The sequence below is a fragment of the Trachurus trachurus genome, assembly GCF_905171665.1.
Source record: "Trachurus trachurus genome assembly, chromosome: 23".
Taxonomy (NCBI): domain Eukaryota; kingdom Metazoa; phylum Chordata; class Actinopteri; order Carangiformes; family Carangidae; genus Trachurus; species Trachurus trachurus.
The window spans coordinates 10,122,550-10,147,364 of NC_139912.1; the positions used below are offsets into that span (position 1 = coordinate 10,122,550).

Genomic DNA, 24,815 nt, shown 5'->3' on the forward strand with positions numbered 1-24,815 from the left:
TAAAAACACATAAGATGGCAAAGGGGATCATTTGTATCAATCAGCGCTAATGCAGCCTAATGTTTATACTTGAGATATGTGTTGTCTCATTTTCAGCAGATGAATCTTTTCTTCTGGGGACGACCTTAATCAAATCTGCACAGGGGCCATCAGCTCTAATGTGCTTCTTACGATTTGCAAATAACCTTTGATTGAATAAAAATCATTCCAAAAGAAGACTATGTAATCACCTAACATCCTTTTTTTGAACACAAGTGTTTAGACCGAGCAGTCGTATTTAAGCAGAACTGTGAGCGCTATAAAAAGCTCATGAGTCCATATGTGCAGGCTGCTGATTGGCAGGGGTCATGTCGGTACATCAAGGAACAGGCAGTGCGGGAAAAAAATGTGATTATGAAAACCATCAGTCGAGAGCAAAGACAATCAGAAGCAAATTACAAAATTAATGCATCAACAATCCGGCCACGCGCAATTACACTGAATCAGTGTTTGTCAGAAATACATGGTGTTTGTCCGACTGGAAATGGAGAGGAACTGTATGGCGGGCAAATGTCAGGCCGCAAATGGCGGAAAAAGCATTGAAACTGATTTTTTATTGCAACAATAACAAAGAGCATCATCTGTTGTGGAGGGGATAAGCAGTCTCACCATTCCCATGATCTGAGAGGATGTGCAAATCATTGTTGGCTGCCAAGATACAGTCTCAGTGTTTTTATTACTAGCGCAAACTGTCAAGACAGTCAAGGAGCGTAAATAAACGGCTGGACCCCGCTATCAAACACTGTGTATTTCATCCCATCTGCATCTTGCCCTCGACTTTGTGCTGCTGCTTTTTTTTTCAGCCTGGAGATGGGTAGAGAAGGGCGTAAGAAGAACAGACACATTTCTCTCCAGGCCTGTAACAAAAGGATCATTGTTTATTATTGATTAATCTTCCCCATTATTTTCTCAATTATTTGTTTTGATGTCGCTGCCTGCGAAGTTAATGGTGTTACAGCTTTATAGTCTGAGATGATATAAACTTTTCAAACTGTGACCCTCTTATATACTTTGAGAAAGAGAGGGATCGAAGAAAAGAAGAAAAAAAGCAGGTACAAGTAGGTTTTGTGCTTCATCAATAAAAAAGAAATTATCAAGCTCATACACCGTTAAAAACCTGCCAATCCACAGAGGAGTTTTCGCCTCCCTTTACCCCGACACGGTGGCCAGTTCCTAATGAAGATGACCACCGCTACAGAGAAGCAGTGGAAAACCTGAGCTGGTTCAAAGTTGGCACAGAGCCAGAGAGAAAGAAAGAGAGAGAGAGAAAGAGAGAGAGAGACAGGATGGGTCAAAGGGGACACATGCTTCACGACAACCCTGGTGTTTTGAAAGAGAGTGAGCTGCGGTTGGCCCAGATACGCAGCTACCGGCGTGCCCCCGTCACGGTCGGCTGCTAAAAAGGTGTAGTGAAGGCTTGACCTCCGACCTCCCAGCAGGTAGGAGTCACAACACGCCACATTCTGTGTATACGAGTCTAGCAGCTACGCATACACTCCAAGAACAGAACAAAACAAAACAAAACAAAAATCGATCTCGAACTTTTCCATCGCAGCAACTACAGCACCGCCTGAAAACAGACTCAGAAGTGAGTCAGTTGGAGGACGCAGAATTAAGGGACCTACGCATCAACGCGGTAAAAGAGCTTCTACCCACCGGCAAGGAGGAATGTGATGAGGCAGGTTTCTTTGGGCATGTACAGCTTGAGGCGGGAGCCGCTGAAGACGTATTCTACCACAGCTTCTGACCGGCCAGCCCTCTGCAGGAAGGGCAGGAACTGCTTGGCTTTCTGTGTTTCCTAAGGGATAAAAAAAAGAAAAGGAAGACAAAGAGATGACGTTGAATAAAAGATAGTAATTCATCACAGGGTTTAATCATTTTCTATTTGTCAAAAATACACAGTGTGATTCTTCGTGTAAGACAAAGACACCTTGATAATCCTGTGCACAGCAGATTGTATTCAAGTGAGAGCTGATAAAACAAATTTGTCAAAAAAGTGTGACACAAAAAAAATCATCCTGGATAAATCATCTTTAAAAAAAAAACACTCAGCCAAATGAAAGGAAACGTAAACAAGACAAGATGGACTAAATCTATTGACGACAGAATCTGTGGGATTCTTCCAGACATCTTTAAATCTTGGTCTGGCCCTAATGAAGTCCGCTGTGTTTCTCGGTGACACGTCTGGAACCTCTTGCAATCAGAAATAATTCTCTCCCTTCGTGCCTCCATCTCCGTCTGCAAGGGGTGAGTCACTAGCGCTCATCGGAGAGCGCGGGCCAAAATTACAAGCAGAGCTAAATCATGTGTATTCGAGCAGGACTGGTGATGCAGCGGCGAGGGGAAGATCCATACACGATAAAAAAATATAATAACTTAATATGTTGCCTACTCCAGGCATGAGCATGTAGGCACAACAGACCAGTGAGTCACAGAGCAGTGTGTTGTGTGTGTTGTGTGTGTGTGTGGCAGAGTGGACATGGGAGCAGGAGCAAAGGCTCCGAGGGAAGGACAGAGTTCAGACAAGGAAAGTCAGAACTAACAAATGTGTCCTCCATTTTCTACAGTAAGTGGATGGAAGAGCTCTGACCAGTAAAAAACTACAAAATGGGACACATTTTAGATTAGATTTATTTATAAATAATATATAAACACACACACATGTAGCAGTAATAGAAAAGACGGACATCCTGCAACATGCGTCACCGGTGAGACGCAAAAACATGATGCTTCGAGTAAAGGCCTGTGTGTTTTAGCCATGAGCTGCACCACCTGAACTTCACCCACTTAAGTCCAGAATAGCCCCTTGAGTGGGAGACGACAACAAAACCAAACACTTTCTCGTTCACACAAACACATTTGCAGCACCTGCAGTGTGTGGGCTGTGCAGTCTAACTTGGTTCAGAAAAAAGGAAGAGACATGAGAGGACCTCATTATGCAACCTTTAGAGGTACGAGGTGAGTCAAGTGCTTTATCCACTCTCCTCCCACCACCTCTGTTCATCTCCTACACTATATGTTTATAAACCTATCTCTGCTCTATTTATGACTGCGTCCCACTCAATGTACATAATCCCTTTCAGCAAACCTTTACCACCGCGCTAAAGGATGCTGACGTATAGGAGTGTGTATTTCTCCATGTGTGTGCGGGGACGCGCCTCTGCACGCGTACAGTTGTGTGTGGGCGTGTACCACAGAGGAGAAAAGGAAAAAGAAAAGAGGGGAGGGGAAGGATGTGGGGGTTGGGAGGCAATGTTGCTATTTTGGTCCTTTTATTAGAATGCTCATTACATTAGCCCTAGCCAAACAACTGGTGCATGCGTGTGCACACACACGCCTACCGGGCGCTGGCTGGCAACGGTCCTGGACTGTAGCTGCAAATCCCCCCGTTGTCCTTTTGGAAACTGACAGAAATGTTAAGAGCGGGGAGGAGCGGGAGGAGCGGGAGGAGCTGGAGGTGCGTGTAACGGCGGTGGCGACTTGAACTGCTGACAGGGTGCCACTAATAAGGGAGAGTTTAGAAGAGGGGGCTCCACGGTGCTGATGTGCATGTCACAGACAAACGCATGACACAGCACAATCACGTTCAAAGTACACACGCCATTACAGCCCGACTGTGCAGGGTAACTGGCACACTGTGAGTTAGACGTGTGAAATCTCCAGCTGGAAGCAAGCAGGGCGTGGCACATATTGCTTTCTCTGTGTGTTATTAAAGGAAATTAATTATCCAGCACCTCCTCCCACCACTAATCCCAAGTCATTGCTACACATAAGATGTGGTCAATTTGGCTAGTTAAGTAGGGTTGGGGCTTATAAGTATAGTATATTAAAAAAACCTTGATGGTACAGCACAGATTACTCCGTCAGCACAACAATTCCCAACCATAATTATTTTTACGGGGTCCTGTAATTTATCTGTCCTGCTGACACAATGAGACACATAACAGGAAGGTTATGATGATGACAACGTGGAACAGCGAAAACATCTGAGAGCCGTTACGCAGAGCAACATCTGACTCATTAGAGGGACTCTGTGTTAAAGAGTTTTAATAACTTGGCTTGTTAACCAGGAACTTGCGGAGGAAATGCGGTCGATCGCTCTTTAAAAAAGAAAAAAAAGGTTAATACGGACAAAGAGCCTGATTAATTTGGCCACGTGGCTCTCTTGAGCCGACTGGTACAAGTAGTGCAAGAGAGCTCAAGCGAGAGAGACAATGAGGTGCTAATGTTTCTGAAGCTCAATTTTGAGTCACTCACAGTGGATCATCTAATGGCTCATGGCAACGTGTAAGTGATGATGGCCGTCGATGAGTGCAGATACGTAAAGGCCCTCGAAAGAGTCTGAACAAAAAAGGGTTATAGCTGTACTATTTTGGTCTTTTTTTTTTAGTATATGTTATTGAGCTTTTTGCCTTTGATTGATAGTATAGTGAAGAGAGACAGGAAATGGGGAGGCAGAGGGAGGGGGAATGACACGCAGCAAGGGGCCACCCGAGTTGGGATTCAATCTGGAGCCAGCTGCAGTGAGGACTATAGCCTCTGCATATGGGGCACCTAAACTAAGCTAAACTAAGAAGAGGTCATTACACATCGGTGGGACCTATGACATGTCTTTGAGTGGAAAGTGGGTGAGTTGATTGTGTATTTGTTGCACAAGCAAATCCTAACCCTACAGGTTTCTCAGGTAATTAACCCAATTAAAAGTAAGAATGGGGGTGAATAAGGCAAAAAAAGATGCAAAAAAGCTTATAAGAAAACACACTGCGTCCTCCTTAATGCAACAGATGCTAGTGGAGGCAAAGGTTCCAATAAACGAAACGAGGAGGGGAGCAGAAATTAATTGAAAAAAATTGTGAAAAAATAAAACACAAATACATCTAATCTGCACAACCTTACACAAGACACCTCCACAGTTGATATTACTAAATAAAATAAAAGGACTGACCTGAGTTTTCAATGTTAAAAATGAACCAACAGCGAGGTACCATTACCAGCCTGGTACCGACATTTAGAATCCTTGTCAGTGCCACCAGGACACATCTCAGCTGTCAGTGCTCTCCCTGTGAAGCTCATCTAACCAGGACACTCAGTTTTTACAACTTCAGACCGATACAACACTGTGGCATAGCGAGTTAATAAAGACTGCACTCGGGTACCGGAGCACACTGTGACACCCTGGAGGACTACACCTCTCCAGGCGGGTGGAGGGGGGCCTTGAAAAGCACTAAAAGGAAATGTAACTTCAGGAATAAAAAAAAGATTGTCTTAACAATTAATACTGTGACAAACCAAGTCTGGCAGATTTTGCATAATTACAGTTTAAAAAAGGGAGAGAGTGGGCATGAGGTGAGCACCAGTCATGAAAACATATGGTGATGAAAGATTGAAAGGAAGAAAAAAAAAAACAGCAATAAAACATAAACACATGCTGAAGAAGAATGAGCGCCGATCGCTCATTACTCATTGCTCAGAGATTTTATGGGTTCCCCGCACTAATGTTCATTTGGTGAGCACTTCCAATTAGACTTCATTAGCCAAATGATGCCTCCATCAAGCCCCTGGGCACACGTAAACAAGCTAGGACCAAGCACCGCTGATGGTTTTATTAATGGCGCTGATTATTTTTAGAGGCCGCTTTCGTTTCTTTAAGACGAGGAAACCAGCTGTGAGGATCAGAGATGAGGGGGTTGACTCAAGGATTATGGATTGTCTTTTGAGAATTATTATGTGTGATGGAACAAGTCAGTGGCTTTTGGGCATCAAGAGTCGGATGTTTCTTTGAGAGTCATGGGGGGGCTGTGTGTAAGTGAGCGCAAAGTTAAAAATATGAAATGATATCAGTGTGTACTGTGAGATATTTATCCTATTATACACACACAACGCAGAAGTGGAGAATATCCTGTGTGTGTGTGTAAAGAATACCTACCCCAGAGATATCAGCCACTCTGTGGATGGGAACTTCCTTCTTGCTGTGCAGACCTTTCCCGTTTTTGATGGCCCTGCAGTCAATCAAACACACAAAAAACACATACACATCACCGACACAGCTGAAGAACTGTTATAATACATTGAGAATAAGGCACGAGGGCTGGAGGCTTAACAGACCTGGAGAAATGGGAGCTCTTTGAGTAACTGCTGTAGATACAAAGAAGCAGCCATTGTGGCTTCGGAAAAGCAGGATGTAAATTTATACCAGTTTCACTTCCCCAAACTGCCATTACGGTTCAAATGGAAGTGCTGGAGGGAGGATTTTTTTTTTTTTTTTTCTTCCCTCACCGCTCAGATAATCTATAGGCTTGGGATGATGAAAAGTGGAAATGGTAGTAAAGAAATTACATTGGAAGAGATATTATTGTAAGAATGGAGGGATGTGGAGGAGAGGAGAGGCATGGGTTGCTTCTTTTAGAGCCAGCTAGGGGGTTTAGCGATGATGACTGGTGCTGGTGATCACCGCCTTAAAAAGCCTCAAGGGCCGAATGAGATCAAGATGACCAGAGCGGCTGCAGCTCTGGAGTGGATTCATGCCACCTCTGGGTCACTGGGACGCTCCATCGACTCCGAGATACCGCGTGTGTGTACATTTATGAGAGCATGTATGTATGTATGTGTGCGTTTAATAGCCGGGAGGAGGTTCCTTGAAGGCCGCGGGCGAATCGGCCTCCTGCAGCGGCGGCTAAAAATAAAAAAACCAAGGCTATAGACAGAAACCTCTCATCAACTCTAATAAGACCCCACCAGGGACACAGGGAAAGTGAGTAAGAAAGAGAGGAGGGAGGAAGGGAGGGAGGAAGGGGGGAGGGTGGTGGGGTGGGAGAAGAGACGACACAGAAGAGCAAGGCCAAAGAAGGACAAAATTGAAAACAGCTACGGTGGAGAAATAAGGACAAAATGTGCAAAGGAGGAAAAAGAAAGCAGGAGGAGGGAGAGAGGCAGAAAGAGAGGGCGGGCGGGCAGTGACACTGCACGAGAAAGAGAGAGAGAGAGAGAAGTAGAGAGGGGAGAGAAAGTTAGTCTTATAAAAAGAGGCTGTGGCTGCATCTGCTCTACCTATAGCCAGCAGATCTTAATCTATGGCAGAGTAATAAAGCCTGTACTAAATCTCTCTGCACCTCCATATAATTATATTCATAGGGCCTGTGTAAAGAGAGGCTCTGATTTAGCATCCAGCACTTGGGGAGGTGTGTGTGTATATATGTGTGTGTGTGCAGGCATGTATGTAGAGTAAGAAAAAATGACAGCAATGACATGTTTCCTATGAAAAAGCGGCAGCAGCTATGAAAGGCTGTGACTTATGAAAACAATAAACATGGGAGTTGATTCACCTGTGTCACATTGAATGCAACTGCAAATGTAAAAGCATTTTGAAGGAAAAAAAAAAAAGCTCAAGGTCATATTCAGTACTCTATCACTTCCCAAGAGCAGCTTCTGTCAAGGTCACACACACACACACACACAACTCGCAAGTAGATGGAGGAGTGTGAGTGAGTGTGTGTCTGTATGAAAAGGCTAGTAGTCAAAGATTAGAGTGTGTGCATGCTTGTGTTTTTTTTTTCGGAGCAAACAGAAATGTGTCCTTTGTGAGGATGAACGTGAAACATGAGAGACCCGTTGTGCCGAGTGCAGCTGCGTAGGTTCACGTCAAGAGGGGGGGGGGGTGAATGGGTGAGTGTGAAAGGGTTTTGTGTGTAAAGATAGTGTGTGTATAAATGTACGTGTGTGTTCCTCACCGTGCCTCTGCGGCAAGCAGCTCGTCGTAGTGGGAGGAGCGCTGGTCGTCATCCTGTCTGTATCTGATGACCGTGGCGAGGCCTTTGCTGACCAGAGCCTCTGCGATGTTGCTGGAGAAACACAGAGAGAGAGAGATTACTTTAATATGAAAACAACAACAACAACAAACAAGCAAAAACCCTTTGGCCTCATACGGAATACAGAGTGAGCTAGCGCACCAAAAGCGAAAATAAGGACATGACAAATCCCAAAAGGTGGCTTTGCTGAGGAACAAAGGTCACTTAAATGTTGACTTTGCACACTAACGGCTTCCTCGCTGCGTTACTGATGCACAGAAAGAAAAAAAAAGGGAGGATGAAGGGCAGGAAGAGGAGTATTGTTGTACTTAATGCAGCACTTAACGGCTAGCCCTTGGACATCTGTGTTCTGGTTCAAGTGTAGGAGAAAGAGAAACCAAAGGGACGGGAAGGAACTCTTCCAGTGCATTTGTCTGACTTCATGTTGCAGCTACAGATCCAGTATAATAGCTCTGGATAGGATAACATATTTTTATGATATATAGTTGTTAAGTGGCTGAAAGCTGACAGAAAGATAACAAAAGAAAATACAGAGAACTAGTGGACTATCACGTTGTTTTTTGTCTGTATGAAATCTGTTGTTTTTTAATCTAGGGAGACTTCCTGTCTGCTCCGAGCCCTATGACCCCATCACCCCAACACGTCTGTTTTAGAGTTACTAGTTGAGTAACTTCCTCCAAAGTCTGAAGCATTTCTTTCAAAAACAGCCAACTAAGCCGAGCGCCAACAAGGAGGGGAAACTGTGAATAATACAATAACATAAAACAAGGTCATACAAGGTCAACAACATCCCCTCCACTCAACGCCTCACCCCCTGACCTCCAGATCCATAGAGGGGTTGGGAGATGGGGGGGGGGGGGGGGGGGGGGGGCGTCCACACCAACTGTTATCTGCAGAACAGAGCAGCCGGTGTAATTGGCCGATGTTGAGCTGCAATCGGCTGCTCGATAGGTCGGGGTTCTGACCTCCGCCGTTATGTGTGTGCGATCAGATACGAGAGACAACTGGTGCGATGACGAAAATGTGCGCGCGTGACTGCGCTTTGAGCTTTGACTGATACAGACGGAAAAATCCACATGATAACTGGAGCTTTCAACTGTTTTTTGAGGGAGAGACAGAGAACAGACTTCAGAAGGTTCATTTCAAGTCGCGTGGCATTAGAGCTCCTCGATCCAGTATTGATTAAATTTGAACTTCTGAATACTTTAATAACGTTTATATCTTGTGTAAAAAAAAAAAAAAATACATGTTTCAAATGAATAAGCTGCATTTCTTCAAAGCGCTGTTTGGAGATAGAAAATAATTGCTTGCACTGATGCGACCCTTCTCATGAAAATTAAAATACAACAAAGCACTTGCAGGTTACTTTGTGATTTACGAGCAGATTACAAGTTCTGAGCAATTACCGATGATTATTCTGCGCCACCTTACATCAGATGAACTTCACTTTTAAAGTTTCACACAGAGACACAGCAGGGCGATCAAAAATGAACCGTGTTAGTGGAGGGTCTTACACTGCCAAACTACGCACTGTATTATCTGTCAATTAAAGCTTATTTGTAACCAACACCAACTGGAGGCTTGAGGTGGGGGGAGTACACGGCATGTTTCATTCATGCTGCAAGCTAGGCTCGACTGTGTCAACAACAGGAGACTAGTCTGGGGCCGTTGACGCGCTGTTTTGGTAAGCAGCCGGAACCAGGGTGAGAGAGACAGGCCTTTCCGTCAAAATAAAAGGACCAGGCTAATGAAATGCGGTGAAACTTTTTAATTTAAGGAATATAATTTACAAGAAAATCCCGAGCCATTAAGTTAACCTTATTCTTTTATTGTATTTAATTGTATTACAAGTTATTGTCTATTTTATTTTAAGTTTTATGTTGGTGAAAACGTTTACTTTGGTGAATTTGGTGATTTCCGGATCCGCTAGAAGACAGGAACCAGAATGCAGACAAAATTCGGAGTAAACAGAAACCAGGCTCTGCTCCTCTCTGAAGAGCCTGAGTGGATGGTTCAGGATTTGTTACTTACATGCCGCCAATTGTGACTGTAGCACAGGTGCGCTCTGGGAAGGCGGGGGTGCCTTCGCCTGGACCGGCAGCAGCTCTGATGTAGTCGACCGTGACATTGACCTGCAGGGGGCGCAAGAGGAGGAGAAGGTCAAAAAACACGACGAGAGCACAGAGACGAACTGAAGGCAACACCAGTTACGGTAATAATTAGTGGAGGAGGGAGGGAGGGCTCTGACTTGTGTGTGTGTGTGTGTGTGTTTGTCCCAGTTCTCAAGGTCACCCCCAGTCAGTGTGAATCACATCAGGCAGCACTGTAGATCTCCCTAGAGGAGGAGTATTAACACAGTGTGGGTGTTTGGGACAATACACACACACACACACACACACACACACACACACACACACACACACACACAGGGAACAGTGACAGAACCCAAATAACCCTACACTGTGTGTTCTCAACATAGCTCCCGAGGGACAGACTACAATCCACCCACCCTGAAGATACAAATTTGTCACTCAGCTGTGGGTGGGTTGTGTGTGTATGAGTGTATGAGAGTGTGTGTGTGTGTGTGTACATATATCCACGGGCATCTGATGGGGAAAGCCTACTTTGAGGGCCAGACACAGGCAGACAGCGCTGACAGCCGCACCAGTACACACAATCGGCAGTTTAAGAGCTACGTGTCAACTTTGTCAGACCATGAGATGGAGAGGAGAAAAAAAAAAAAAGGAATAGTACGGAGAAAGTAACTCTTCATCACAGTATCATAGCGTAGACACACAAGTCAAACAGAGACAAAGCAGACAGGCCCATTACAGAGACTTGAAAGAGACGCCAACCCAGGACACAGAGAGACGTCGAGTTGCCATTAGAGGGACGGGGGATGAGGACATGGAGACGTGAGCAGAGCAGGGGAGAAGAGCTTCTGTCAAGGCAGAATGGATGTATCGTAGCCAGTTGATCGGCGAGATGTGATGTCTGCATTTTTAAGAGCAGGTGAAAAATGGAAGAAAAAAAAAACCGGATGATGGGAGATGGATTATGGTTTCTCGAAGCCACAGCTGGCTGCTCTGCTAAATATAAAAGAGTGTGTTTTTCAAAGAGATTTATAGCACAAAGACGAAAGGTGGGGGTACTTATGTCTCTAAACAATGGAGTTTCAAGTTTAGTGTTGCACAGACGAAGGGTTTTTTTTAATGCCAGGATATTATCTCAAAAGATGAAAGAGATGGAACAAAAGGGAGAATAAAAAAAATCTAAAATAAAAATAAAAACAGTAAAAGGCTGTTTCATCTTTGAGTATTTCCCTTCCGCTGTAGGAGGCTGTAACATTTCAGCTCCACACACTTTTACTTAACCTTAACAATCCCAGCTGAGGCAACGTTTGCATCCAGGCTCAAAAAAATCAACATCTCCTGCACCATAATGTATATTAATGGCACCCATAACGGGACTAACCATCACATTATCAGCAGCAGAATTGGTTTGTGATTCTCTCAGCCGTGGTACATTACACAATGCCCCCCTCCCTACTTTTAAAAACGCCCTCGGTTTCATTAGTTTGGTGCCCGTGCAAATAACCCATTCTCATTGTTATGAAGGAAATTATTTCATCTCGACTCCCTCAAAGCTTTTAATTTCCTCGTGGTCCAAACATGACAGAGTTCTTTTCGTATCTACTGAAAAGCGAAACTGTTTAGATTAGGAAAGTAGAAATGGCACCTCACAGCTGCACGACTCCACACCCCCAACCGGTCAAGCTGCAGTTTACATGATTGACATCTGTCCAGAGTCTCTGGAGTGAAGAGTTTTGAGGGGATTTTTGCAGTTTGTTATTTGTATCACGATGTCACGCTTAGGTTTTACATTCAAAAAACTCATCACCTCTTCATTTGTTCCAAATTTGAAGAAGTTCCTTTGAGTCATGGGGTGTCAAACTCAAACAGACAAGAGGCCAATAAAGTAATGTATATATGGGCCAAACATGAAAACTGTACTGTCATCTCAGAAAAGGGTGTAAAAAAATAACTGAACAAAAAAAAAAAAAAACATATTTAGCCTAGTTTTCTCTCCTGTGCCATTTTGTCCATGCCAGATACTTGGCCTCTTTTCTTGGCTGCAAGCTCGTTCATGTTTGGGGTTAGGTCCTGAGCTGAGCGGAGGTGTGCATCAGTGAGATGACTTCTGTGTGTCATTTTGTTGTCAACAGCGCAGCAGATGGGGCTTGGCGCTTGTCGATCTGCTGCTTGGTCATGACTGTACGTAGGCCTGGGACGATAATCAATAAATCAATTAATCGCACGATAAATGAAAATGAACTCGGTCATTTTTCCGGCCTCGATAAATCGCCATGTGCATGCGCACGTATTTGTTTTCCTGGTCTCTGGCCTCAAACCAGGCTGGATGACAAGAGGCTTCACTCTGTGCATCGGTCTCAGCACCTGAGCCGTTTGTTTTGCAGAATGAAAGGAGTGAACCCTCTTTTCAGTCATCCAGGATCTTTGTCTCCCAGAATGCATTTGGCAGCAACCGGCAGCGCTAGCTGTAAAGCTAAGCAGCTAGAAGCTATTTTACCGTAATTCTTGCTGCCGCGCTGTTAACACGTCACTTTTTAAAGTTTTAACATTTTTTCATGCCAGAAAGTCACAGTTTAGACCCCCAGTCTGTGGTCAGTTTATCCACATCGCCTGTTGGGAGATTTTCTCCGACGTTTTTGGAGCTAATGTGGTAGCAGCCAGCAGGAGGAGCGGGGTTTCCCCAGTCTGCAGCCGTCTGCAGCAGCTCACGGGCCGGTCAACCTCCGTCATTGGGGGAGAAAACCACTAAGAAAACTTATCAGCAGGTTTTTAGAGGTTTACCGCCGGCTGGTTTAATACTTTATAGGAGATAAATGCTAGTCTCATTGATGAAATCTTACATCTGTGGAAGTCATATTAGTTTGTTTGAATGAAAAGTGGAGCTTCAGTAACGTTATTGGACAGAAGAGCTGCACTGCACTGTTTATTATGTTTTGTTTATTTTATTTATTTAGGATAGTAGCTATATAAGTTCTTGTCATTCCAATTACAATGGTTAAAAAGAAATACTCAAGAGTAATAAAAGTTTATCGCATTTAAAAGGGTCTACTTGCATTATTATGAAATACTATTATTATATTAGTGGTTAATTTGTTCTCAAAAATATGTGTCAATAATATCGTTTATCGTCAATAATTTATGGGACAATATATCGTCCAGCAAAATTTATTATCGTCCCAGGCCTAACTGTACGGTAGCTGTTGCAGTGTATTATAATATGAAAATGTATCGCAGGCCAGCTCTTGCCTCCGGGCCTTGAGTTGGACATGTGTGCTTTAAGGTGTTATTGAGATATCATGCCCACACCCTTGACCTTTGGTTCCCAAAATCTCAAGGCATTACTGAGGGATTGTGTTCATAGGAATGGGAGGACGTACCTACAAATGGATTGACCCAAAAACAATACGTCTTTGCTTCTGACTGTTGCCAGTGCAGAGGCATAAGAAAGAGAGCCGACATAAAAGAGAAGATCTGGAGAGGAGATTTTAAAACACACAAGCTAAACATAATGCTGGATGCTATATAAGCTGAGAAACCAGAACACCAGTAGTTCCCCATTAAGCGAGGTGATGACAGATTATAAACTTTGACCAAGCGATGTTAGATTAGAGGAGTTCCAGGCCCATTCTCCACGGGCCATCTAACAGATCTCCTGATAAGGCAAAGCCATCTATAAGAACCCCCCAGAGGACAGTGAGACGGAGGGGGAAGAGGCAGCGGATGGATTAGAAAGTGGGGGAGTGATAAGGACAAGGACAGCAGCAGCAGCAGCAGCAGCAGCACAAGAGAAGACGAAATGTTTTTGTTATGGCGATGCGACAAGCGGCACGGAGAGATTTGTTTCCTCCGCCAGAGGAATCGTGTTTGTTACATGTCCACACGTTTAATGAGCGAACGACAACGCAGGAGTGTTTCTGTTTATCCACCTTACATGGAAACACAGACGGCTGTGTGGGAAAAGATATTCTTAATTGAAGCAAAATGAACCCACTGTTTGCTAGAATTCATTTTATTCCTGCCTGTATTAAAGGGATAGTTAAAAAAAAATAGTAAATTCGCCTATTGCCAATAATCCCTATAGTCATAGGAGTAGGTTCATTACCTTTAATTATCAGTGCATGTTTGTTTTGAGATCTGCGGGGCAGAGACGTGAGCTGCTCTGTGAACACAATGGAGGTGAACGGTACAAGTTCCCTGTCCCTCAAAACGCATCAAATACACAATCCAACAACTCCAAAACGCTCTGGTGGACAAGTTGTGACCTGCACATTCACCACTTTATGAGATAATCATGTATAATTATGTAACATTACGACAGATGAAGCAAATACTCAGAGCTACTTCTCTCCACCCAGCAGCCGTTGTCTGGAATGCAGTTCCGGCTGCATTTGCAAAATGAAAACAACTTGGTCTTGTAATGTTACATAGCGTGGTGAATGTGCAGGTCACAACTTGTCCACAAGAGCGTTGTGGAGTTGTTGGATTGTGTATTTGATGAGTTCGATGAGGGAAACGGGACCTGTACCGTTCACCTCCATTGTGTTCACTGAGCAGCTCACGTCTCTGCCCCGCAGATCTCAAAACAGCATGCACCTACAATTAAATGAACCTACTCTATAGGGATTATGGCAATAGGCGAATTTGCCAAAATGTTGAACTGTCCCTTTAAACAATTTATGTATGACTGTGATATGTAAAGTGCATGAGAATCATACACTCACATTCACAGCAAGGTGTAATTTACAGTCACCAATCAACCTGCTGTTCATGTGAGAGAACCCACAAACTGAAATAAGCACCTGTTACTTGCAGCTTTTTTAAAAGTAGGATCCCACGGGTGATTAATGATCAGCAACATTTTTAAACTGGCACGGTGTGAACCAATTTGTAATCACAGAGCATGTTTAGCACCGTTAGGATTCTCAGAGGAACAGTGCATGATCACAGTTCAGCTGGAGTTGGCGAATTAGACGTACAGGTGTTGGAACAGCCTCACGCTGCACCGCGGATATTAGCCGATCATCAGCTAATCTTGGTTTTGACATCTTTTAAGTCTTGGAAAAGGCAAAAGGAAGATGAGAACAAAGGGAGGAATATCGGCTGAGAAAATGAGCACAAGAGGGACAGCGAGGTACAAAGGTGTGGAAAGAGAAGGAGAGCGTGTGTGTGTGTGTGTGTCAAAGAGAGGTGCTGGCGTTGTTGCTGCGGTGTTTTAGCGGGCTGTAATCGCAGCTGGCTATCATTTAATGAAGTGAGCTGTGCTGGAAGGAGAAAACCTCCGGCTGGGACGGCACGACGTAGAGAGGAGGGAGGAGGAGAGGGGGACGAAGGAAGGAGGAAGAGGAAGCCCCATCTGGATTTTCAACCACAGGACTTGGTGACGCTTAGGTCGACACACTCTGCATCCGCTTGAACGCACACACCTCTAGCTTTTCTTTTTTTTAACCTCAAATCAAGTCTTTACTCTCACAAAATACACACACACCACATCAAATACCACATTGCACATACGGCATTCTCGGCGCATGCACACCAATAAGAGGGGAGAACTCTGTTGCTAACAGTACTACACAAGCAGCTGCATAACAGGAGCCACTTTGAGCACGCAGGATTATCCGAATGTGCTCAACCCTGATAAGTGGCTTAATGCAACATTTCCATTGGACTTTTTTTTCTGCTGAGGCTGAGACCCAGGCGCACAAGAAGCACTACTTATAAAGTTAGCCAAATCAAGCTTTTTGGGATTATGTCACCATGCAAGCGCTGCCGTTTCAATGGGGGTGGGGATATACAGTATATATATGAGAGAAGGAGACAGATGGACAGACAGAGTGACAGAGAGAGCGGCGGAAAGGAAAATGCCTCCGTGCATATTTAGACCACCCTAAAGGGACAGTTCAGAAGTCTTTTTTTTTTTGACAGAAGGTCCAACAAGTTACTCCAAAATGGTGAAACTTGTCATCAAAATAGAAAGGTGTGTCCAAACAAACACACCTCCCCTGCATATCACTTTAATTACTCCAAGTTTAGACTTTAATAAGCCCAACTGTGTCTTGTGTCACTGGACTGGAGAGTCCTGTCAACATGACTATAATCAGGAATATTAAGTTGTTCGAGTTAATGCTGCGAACAGAAAAAGATTTCATCACCACCTGAAGCTGTAAAGTCATCTTTCAAAGACCAGACCAGGTGCTGCGCCAATTCCTCTCTGCCTCAGAGAGCTATTAAATATAGACTCTGCTTGGTCAAAAAAAAAGGCAATCTTTTGAATATGGATATTAGATATGCTTTATAAAAGATCAAAAGCACCATGCTCTCCTTATAGATATGAGGAATAGGGGGTTTAATAGAAAAAAAGCATTTAATGTAGCATTATTCTCCTAAAGCGGAGCGCTGGCACTAAGTCTTTGAGCTTTAGCTCAGCACACTGAGACTCGTAGTTAATGCTTAGTCACGTCCTAGAAGGTTTAGTCAGGGGAAAATCTGCTTGTTTCCCAATTCATGCAATGTATTGCACTCTTAGGCAAGACTCTGAATGGGATCATTGTCAAGGGAATACCTGTGGGTCAATCTGACAACTCAACCTCGTGACGGGACAGGACGATTAGCTCTGGTCAAGTCCAGTTTGAGCCGGCCCATGCAAAAGGCACATCTTTTGTGATCCGACAATGAATCTCAAGTCACACCTCTGTTAAAGACTCGGGTTCTCTTCCCCTTTTCTTTCAGAAAGGACCTGGATCAGACAGAGTATTTTCTTTTAAATCCGCCAGGTCAAGCCCTAATTACCCCAATGCCGAGGTAAAATCTTTGTCTCGGTTTGTGTCTGAGAGAAGAAGAAGAAAAAAGAGAAAGATAAAAGTGGAGTTCTCTGGAGCAGAATTTCAGGGAAAGCAGTGGTCTTAGAGTCTTCTCCTAATGCTTACTGCTCCAAATCTGTCTCCATAGAGCTTAGTGTTCGGAGACAGGATGACAGTAAGTGGGTCGACTAAACTCCTCTCCTCTTGTTGGAGTGCAACATGCCTCCGTACACTTGTGCATCTACCTGCATCCAACTTGACAACTCAAGTAGGCCAAGGTAGCATAGATTAACATTAAAGCCTCAAGGGTTAGGATCGTGTTCACCGCCGCAAATAAACATTCACCTATAGCGAGTCTGTGATCACTTCATCCAAACTAATTCTCCTCTTGTTGCCAAGGCAGCTGATGGGCGATGTTTCTACCTTAAAAAAAAAAAAAAAAAAAACTGCAGTTTTTTTTTAGGACTCTGCAATTATTGAAAAAAGGAGATGATACATGGTGACAGAGGGTCTAATTCAGAGCTTTAGCCTTGTATCTTAGCAACAATAAAGGAATGGGAGGGAAGCAGCGTTCCAGAGCTCTTCCGTCATTGATTTTTCCAGAGTGAGGAGAGGGGGGGCTTTACTGCTGGCAAATGGGCAAGAGCTTTCCACTTAAACCTAACTTACTTCAAAGAGCCTACAAGCACACACTTGGGAGACACGACTTCAATACTAATCAAATGTAAAGCAATACAGTGGCAGATACTGTATGTATTTATACATCCAATTTCCCGGTGACGAGGGCAAGGCAGAGATTAACTCATTGGCTGCCATTGACGTCTATAGACGTCAATCTAATTACAACCGTTCACTGCCATTGACGTCGATAGACGTCAATTGCGTTTTTCAACGGGAAGGGCTGGAGGAAGGTCTGGCGGAGCTTGTCCATCAATATCAGGCTTGTAAACTAGTGTAAAGATGTGTAGCGGCCTGTAGGGGGCAGCAGTGCCCTCTTTGGATGAGAGATCAGCATGTATTACGGTATGAGAAGAAGAAGCGAGATGACAAGAGATATGCTAAAGAAACTTATGCACGGAGCCTATGTGTTCCGCACGTCGGCACATTATGTACCGTGTGTGTCGCGGTAGTTCGGAGAGGAAGAGGGTCGCGATCGTGAGAAAATGACGGAGATCATTGAAAAAGACACCGACGCTGGACACCGGCGATCCAGCCGGGCCGAGTGGTGAGAATCAGCAGCTGACGGTGCGTCACCACAGACCAGAGCCCAGCTCAACTGACGGCTCGGTGGACGTGACCCGAGCGATTCCGTCCGGATCAACCAGGAGCAGCAGAGACCCGTCCCCACGCTCCAGAAAGACATGAAGGTAATAATATAATACATCAATGGTAAAAATAACTAGAAAATTTCCTCTCGGGAAATTTTGAATGGGCCACGGGAGCTACTGCGGGTTGTGCCATCTCTGTCAACATGGGAATCAAACCCACGATCTTAAGGTCAAGACAGAGCTGATCAGACAGACACATGATCATATTTCTATAAGCACTGATATGGAGGAGCTGTAACCACATTAGGTTAACTGTGTGTGTGTGTGTGTGTGTGTGTGTGTGTGTGTGTGTGTGTGTGTGTGTGTGTGTGTGTGTGTGTGTGTGTGTGTGTGTGTGTCACATGAAGTTACCTGTGTGTGTTAGAGTGTGGGAGAGGAGTGCGCGCTTCCGCGCGCATTTGTATGTTACCTGTGTGTGTTGATGTGTGTGTAACTGTAATCACATGAAGCTGGTTCTAGAGTCTGTGTGTGTGTGTGACTATGAGCTGCATCCTGTGTCAGTCTGATTTAGCTGTGTCTGTGTTTATAAACATTTAAACGAGCGCCAGGTGGATTGTTTATGAAGTTAACGAGCTCTGGCCTGGTTACCACGGCAACTCGAGGTGGTTACCACGGCGATAGGGGCCCCGCAGGCTGAGACAGACAGAAACGTGGAGAAAAAGAGCCATTTTCTGCCTCTGCACCGGGCTCACATTTAGGCTTAGCATGACAAAACGGTAACTCCTATCAGAACAAAACACAGATCAACGTTGCTCTAAGGACTTACTGAAAATTTTGGTACGATTTGGTGTTTCTACAGTAAATATTTTGGCGACGCTGGCAGTTTTAAAACATCAGGCCGTTCTGCTTCTCTCAGAAAATATTTGTATTGGAGTCAATGAGGAGCAGAGACAGACGTGGCCGCACTTAGAGGCTCAGAGTTTAAATTCTGTAAGTCTCTCTGATATTTTGAGCAGATGATAAGAGAGATAACAAGTTTGTCTTACAAATTCTGAAAAAATTATGTGTGTAGAGTGTAAATTGTGGCCGGGCCGAGTTTGGAAAGAGAAAAAATCTGGAGTTTTTCTGGCATCTCTCCCACTCTAACCGACGATGTCACGCACTCTGACACGAACATTCCGTCCAATACACACCCATTATAATCTCATAATTTCTCCAAAAATGATCATGGTCATTGATCAGGGATTGATCAAAAACTATATGACCTATCAAAACGTGGAGTAATACGCCAATACACAAGACTTGTGTCTACTGTTTAAAGTTTAAATGGAGTCTCTAGGTGAAAGTATGCCTGAGCAGTAGACGTTTGTTAAACTCCAATGATTGGTCTTTTTCGCTCTTTTTTTCCCGCCCGTCCCATTCATTTCAATGCAAAAATTTTGCACGGTTTTTCGCGACTTACGTCGCGAAAAATTCGTATACTGTTGAGAAAAGTAATAGCACACCGATCCCAATCAAGCCGCACGTTTTGATATATAATTTGGCCTGCAACTCTTCGAGTTGCAGGACTAGTAGCGAACCGAAAGTTGGCCGGAAGTGGAAAAATAACTAGAAAAAGCATTTCCAAGAATGGAAATGGTGTGACTGCTGATAGCAACTGAACGCTGTTGCAGAATTAGCAAATAGTGCAAGCAGTGATCACCATACAAATTTTTTACCAAGGTCGGAATTGAACCCACAACCTCATGGTCATTAGACTTCCACTCTGCCTCTAGGCCACGGTGCACACACAGTTAACACCAAGAAAGCTTGAGAGTCAAGCTTGAATGAATGAAAATTTCTGTGAATTTCAGGCTGAGAGCAGCAGTTTCAACATGAAGCAAGTTATCAGAAGTCAACAGAGGACAACTGGGAAAATAATTCACTATAATTGTTGTTGAGGCAAGATTTGAACCAGCAACCTTCAGGTCTCCAGACCAGCAAGCTAACCACTAGGCTACAGACAGAGACAGTATGTGAGGGGTAAAGAAAACCTTTGATAAGAGGATCACTGGCTTCTGCTTTAAAAAAAAAAGTAAGGAATCGTGGCAGAAAAAGTTAAATATTTTAAAAAGTATAAATAGTTAAAAAGAGAAAAGTAATGCCGATAAAGTAAAAAAAAAAGCTGCACGTTTTGATATATGAATTGTTGAAATAGCACAACACCTAACACACTAACCATATGGCCACAGAGAACCTGAGTTACAATGAGCTTTATACTATGAGGAATCAAAGACTGTCCAATGACAGCTGAATAATTGGAATGAAAAGTCAAGCAATGATGTGAAATGACTGAGGCAGGAATCGAACCCATGACCATATGATCACTAAACCTTTACTCTGCCACTCGGCTACAGAGAGCACACTGCTTTCAAGACTGTTGTCATTCATTGTAATGTGATGATGTGCTGCAAACTGGTATGAGTAATCAAGGAGATAACAAACACCTGTAACCTCTGGCTCTGCTCGTTAGACGCAATACACACCCATTATAAAGCTGAAAAAAATCAGAAAAAGTTAAATATTTTAAAAAGTATAAAGAGTTAAAAAGAGAAAAGTAATGCCAATTAAGTCCAGAAAAAGCTGCACGTTTTGATATATGAATTGTTGAAATAGCACAAAGTATGAAGGACTAGAAGAAGACCGTAAAAAGGCGGAAGAAAATGGCCAAACAGAAGAACAATAGTGTGACTGCTCAGCAGTCACACTAACTAGAAAAAGATAGCATTTCCTGCAGAAAATGCGTGTGAATGCTGAAAGCAGCTGAACGCTATTGCTGAAGCAATGCTGAATGAGCTGAAGAAATTGTTGAATCAACGCTAAATTAGCTGAAGAAACTGCTAAAGCAATGGCAAAAAGGCATAATAGCTGAGAAATAGCAGAAATAGAATAGAAGAAAGAAGTTAAAATACAGATGAAGGGGCAGAAGAAAGAAAGACAGAAAGAAAGAAAAAGAGAGAACAATTAGCTGAGGAGTAGAACATGTAAACAGTGGGTTTAATGGTGTGAAATGGTTGAGAAGAGCCTCAGTAGTTTAGGATACGTGTAAAACAATGTGTTCAACATGACCAAAATGGGGAAATGTGTATTTTCAGTTTAAATAGCTAAAGAACAAAATTAACAGCAACGAGTCCATTAACTACAACAGGAAGATAGAGAGGTACATACAAAACAGTCAGACAACTGTAGGAAAAGTGTGTGTGTGTGTGTGTGTGTGTGTGTGTGTGTGTGTGTGTGTGTGTGTGTGTGTGTGTGAGAGAGTGAGGAAGATATACAAAAAGTTCTGACCTGACAACTGTATGAAATGTGTGTGTGTTGGACGTGTGTGTCTGTTTGTGTATGGTTAGTGTGTGTCCATTTGTGTGTGTGTTTGTTGTGTGTGCATGTGTGTCTGTTTGTGTGTAATTGTGTATGTGTTTGGTAAGTGGTTGTATGTTTGTTGGGTGTGTGTGTGTGTGTGTGTGTGTGTGTGTTTGTGTGTATGTGGTAGTTAGTGTGTGTCCATTTGTGTGTGTGTGTGTGTGTGTGTTGGATGTGTGTGTATGGTGAGTGTGTGTCCATTTGTGTGTGTGTGTGTGTGTGTGTTGGATGTGTGTGTATGGTGTGTGTGTGTGTGTGTGTGTGTGTGTGTGTGTGTGTGTAGTAGTTAGTGTGTGTCCATTTGTGTGTGTGTGTTGGATGTGTATGCATGGTGAGTGTGTGTGTGTGTGTGTGTGTGTGTGTGTGTGTGTGTGTGTGTGTGTGTGTGTGTGTGTGTGTGTGTGTGTGTTGGATGTGTGTGTATGGTGAGTGTGTGTCCACTTGTGTGTGTGTGTGTGTGTGTGTGTGGTAGTTAGTGTGTGTACATTTGTGTGTGTGTGTGTGTGTGTGTGTATGACCGACAGACAGTCAGACAGAGAATGTGTGTGCGTTGCCATGGTGACGTTGCCATGGTGAGGTTACCATGGTGAGGTTACCATGGTGAGGTTACCATGGTGAGGTTGCCATGTTGAGGTTACCATGTAACTGTTGGCTGGTGGCTTTAAGGCATGGTGGCAGCTTTAACCATAGGCTTTAACTGCTCTGTGACACCCTCAAACAGATCTAATGTACGACAAATCTGTACTTAGTACGAGCAAAAGGTTTACATTTTCCGAACCATAAGACCTTGCTGAACGCGTCCATGTCACTTTGGTGTTTCTAGAGTAAAAATTGTTGATTGTGTCGCAGGTTGGAAACTTTGGGACCTTTAGAAAATCAGCGCCTACTTTTGAATGGGAGTCAATGAGAGGAGGAGAGGGAACTGGCCGCACTCAGAGGCTCCGAGTTTAAATTGTGTTCGTCTCTCTGGTTTTTTGAGCACATGAAGAGATCGAGGATGAGCTTGTCTACAAACGTGGCGGAAATTATGTATGTAGAGTGTAATCTGTGGCCGTGCTGACAGGATAGAGAGAAAAATGTGAGAGGATTTTTAGACCCTCTGTCACTCTGCCAACTGCCAACATCCGAACATTCCGTCCCATTGACTTCCATGTTAAATTGGAATTTTGTCAGAAATTTTAATGATTTTAAAACTATACATATATCTGAAACTGTTGAAGATATCAATAAGCTGAGATATAGCTGAATAGTTGAAAGGTTTGTGAACAGTTTAAAAGTTGAATGAAGTCTGTAGCTGAAAGTATGCTGAAGCTATTAGAGGCTGAATGAAGCAGAAGATTTGAAGAGTTTGAAGACTGTTTCAATGTATTCCTATGGGAAAAAAATTGCACAAAAAGTTAAATATTTTAAAAAGTATAAATAGTTGAAAAGAGAAAAATAGTAGCAGAATTGTCCAGAAAAAGCTGCACGTTTTGATATATGAATTGTTGAAATAGCACAAAGTATGAAGAAGGAGTTAAACGCAGAAAAAGGGTGAAAGACGTAAGAATAATAATAACTAGAAAAAGTATTTCCAAGAATGGAAATGGTGTGACTGCTGTTGCAGAATTAGCAAATAGTGCAAGCAGTGATCACCATACAAATGTTAGACCAAGGTCAGAATCGAACCCACAACCCCATGGTTAATAGACTTCCACTCTTCCTCTAGGCCACAGTGCACACACAGTTGCAGAGACTGTTGTCTGTTGATGAGCTGCACTCAACACCAAGAAAGCTTGAGAGTCAAGCTTGAATGACTTAGAATGAAAATGTCTGTGAATTTCAGGCTGAGAGCAGCAGTTTCAACATGAAGCAAGTTATGCTTAAAAAAAAAAGTAAGGAAAGTGCAGAAATTAACCACAACAAGTAAGTAGAGGACACTTTTGTGAAAATAGTGCAAGCAGTGATGACCATACAAATGGTTGACCAAGGTAGGAATCGAACCTACAACCTCATGGTCATTAGACTTCCACTCTGCCTCTAGGCCACGGTGCACACACAGTTAACACCAAGAAAGCTTGAGAGTCAAGCTTGAATGACTTAGAATGAAAATTTCTGCTGAATAATTGGAATCAAAAGTCAAGCAATGATGTGAAATGACTGAGACAGGAATCGAACCCATGACCATATGATCACTAAACCTTTACTCTGCCACTAGGCTACAGAGAGCACACTGCTTTCAAGACTGTTGTCATTCATTGTAATGTGATGATGTGCTGCAAACTGGTATGAGTAATCAAGGAGATAACAAACACCTGTGACCAATTGAAGGCGGGGGAGGAGAGCAGAATTCAACATAACATAACAAGAGTTCTTCCCTTGGATTCGAACCAGTGACCTTAGGGTTGGGAAGCGGCCACCCTAACCCCTACACTACAGTGGAGTTGTCAAGAAGACTGTTGTCTGTTAATGATCTGCACACTGTCAACATCTAAAAAGTTAAATATTTGAAAAAGTATAAATAGTTAAAAAGAGAAAAGTAATGCCAATAAAGTCCAGAAAAAGCTGCACGTTTTGATATATGAATTGTTGAAATAGCACAAAGTATGAAGGACTAGAAGAAGACCGTAAAAAGGCGGAAGAAAATGGCCAAACAGAAGAACAATAGTGTGACTGCTCAGCAGTCACACTAATAATAAGTATAAAGATTTGAATAACAATAGTGTGAATGCTTCCAGCATTCACACTAACTAGAAAAAGCATTTCCAAGAATGGAAATGGTGTGACTGCTGATAGCAACTGAACACTGTTGCAGAATTAGCAAATAGTGCAAGCAGTGATCACCATACAAATTTTTTACCAAGGTCGGAATCAAACCCACAACCTCATGGTCATTAGACTTCCACTCTGCCTCTAGGCCACGGTGCACACACAGTTAACACCAAGAAAGCTTGAGAGTCAAGCTTGAATGACTTAGAATGAAAATTTCTGTGAATTTCAGGCTGAGAGCAGCAGTTTCAACATGAAGCAAGTTATCAGAAGTCAACAGAGGACAACTGGGAAAATAATGCACTATAATTGTTGTTGAGGCAAGATTTGAACCAGCAACCTTCAGGTCTCCAGACCAGCAAGCTAACCACTAGGCTACAGACAGAGACAGTATGTGAGGGGTAATGAAAACCTTTGATACAATGAGCTTTATACTATGAGGAATCAAAGACTGTCCAATGACAGCTGAATAATTGGAATCAAAAGTCAAGCAATGATGTGAAATGACTAAGGCAGGAATCGAACCCATGACCATATGATCACTAAACCTTTACTCTGCCACTCGGCTACAGAGAGCACACTGCTTTCAAGACTGTTGTCATTCATTGTAATGTGATGATGTGCTGCAAACTGGTATGAGTAATCAAGGAGATAACAAACACCTGT

At 43.3% G+C, this 24,815-nt stretch overlaps 1 protein-coding gene across 2 annotated transcripts in view; it reads right to left on the minus strand.

Annotated features, from left to right (window-relative positions):
• Positions 1 to 24,815, minus strand: part of snd1 (staphylococcal nuclease and tudor domain containing 1) — a 180,920-nt gene that overhangs the window by 123,665 nt on the left and 32,440 nt on the right. For both annotated transcript variants that reach the window (XM_083999700.1, XM_083999699.1), the window contains exons 12-15: positions 9,876 to 9,976; positions 7,767 to 7,877; positions 5,966 to 6,038; positions 1,696 to 1,837 (exon numbers count right to left, since the gene is read on the minus strand). In XM_083999700.1, coding sequence (XP_083855826.1) covers positions 1,696 to 1,837; positions 5,966 to 6,038; positions 7,767 to 7,877; positions 9,876 to 9,976 — 427 coding nt within the window. The remainder of the gene's footprint in view (positions 1 to 1,695; positions 1,838 to 5,965; positions 6,039 to 7,766; positions 7,878 to 9,875; positions 9,977 to 24,815) is intronic.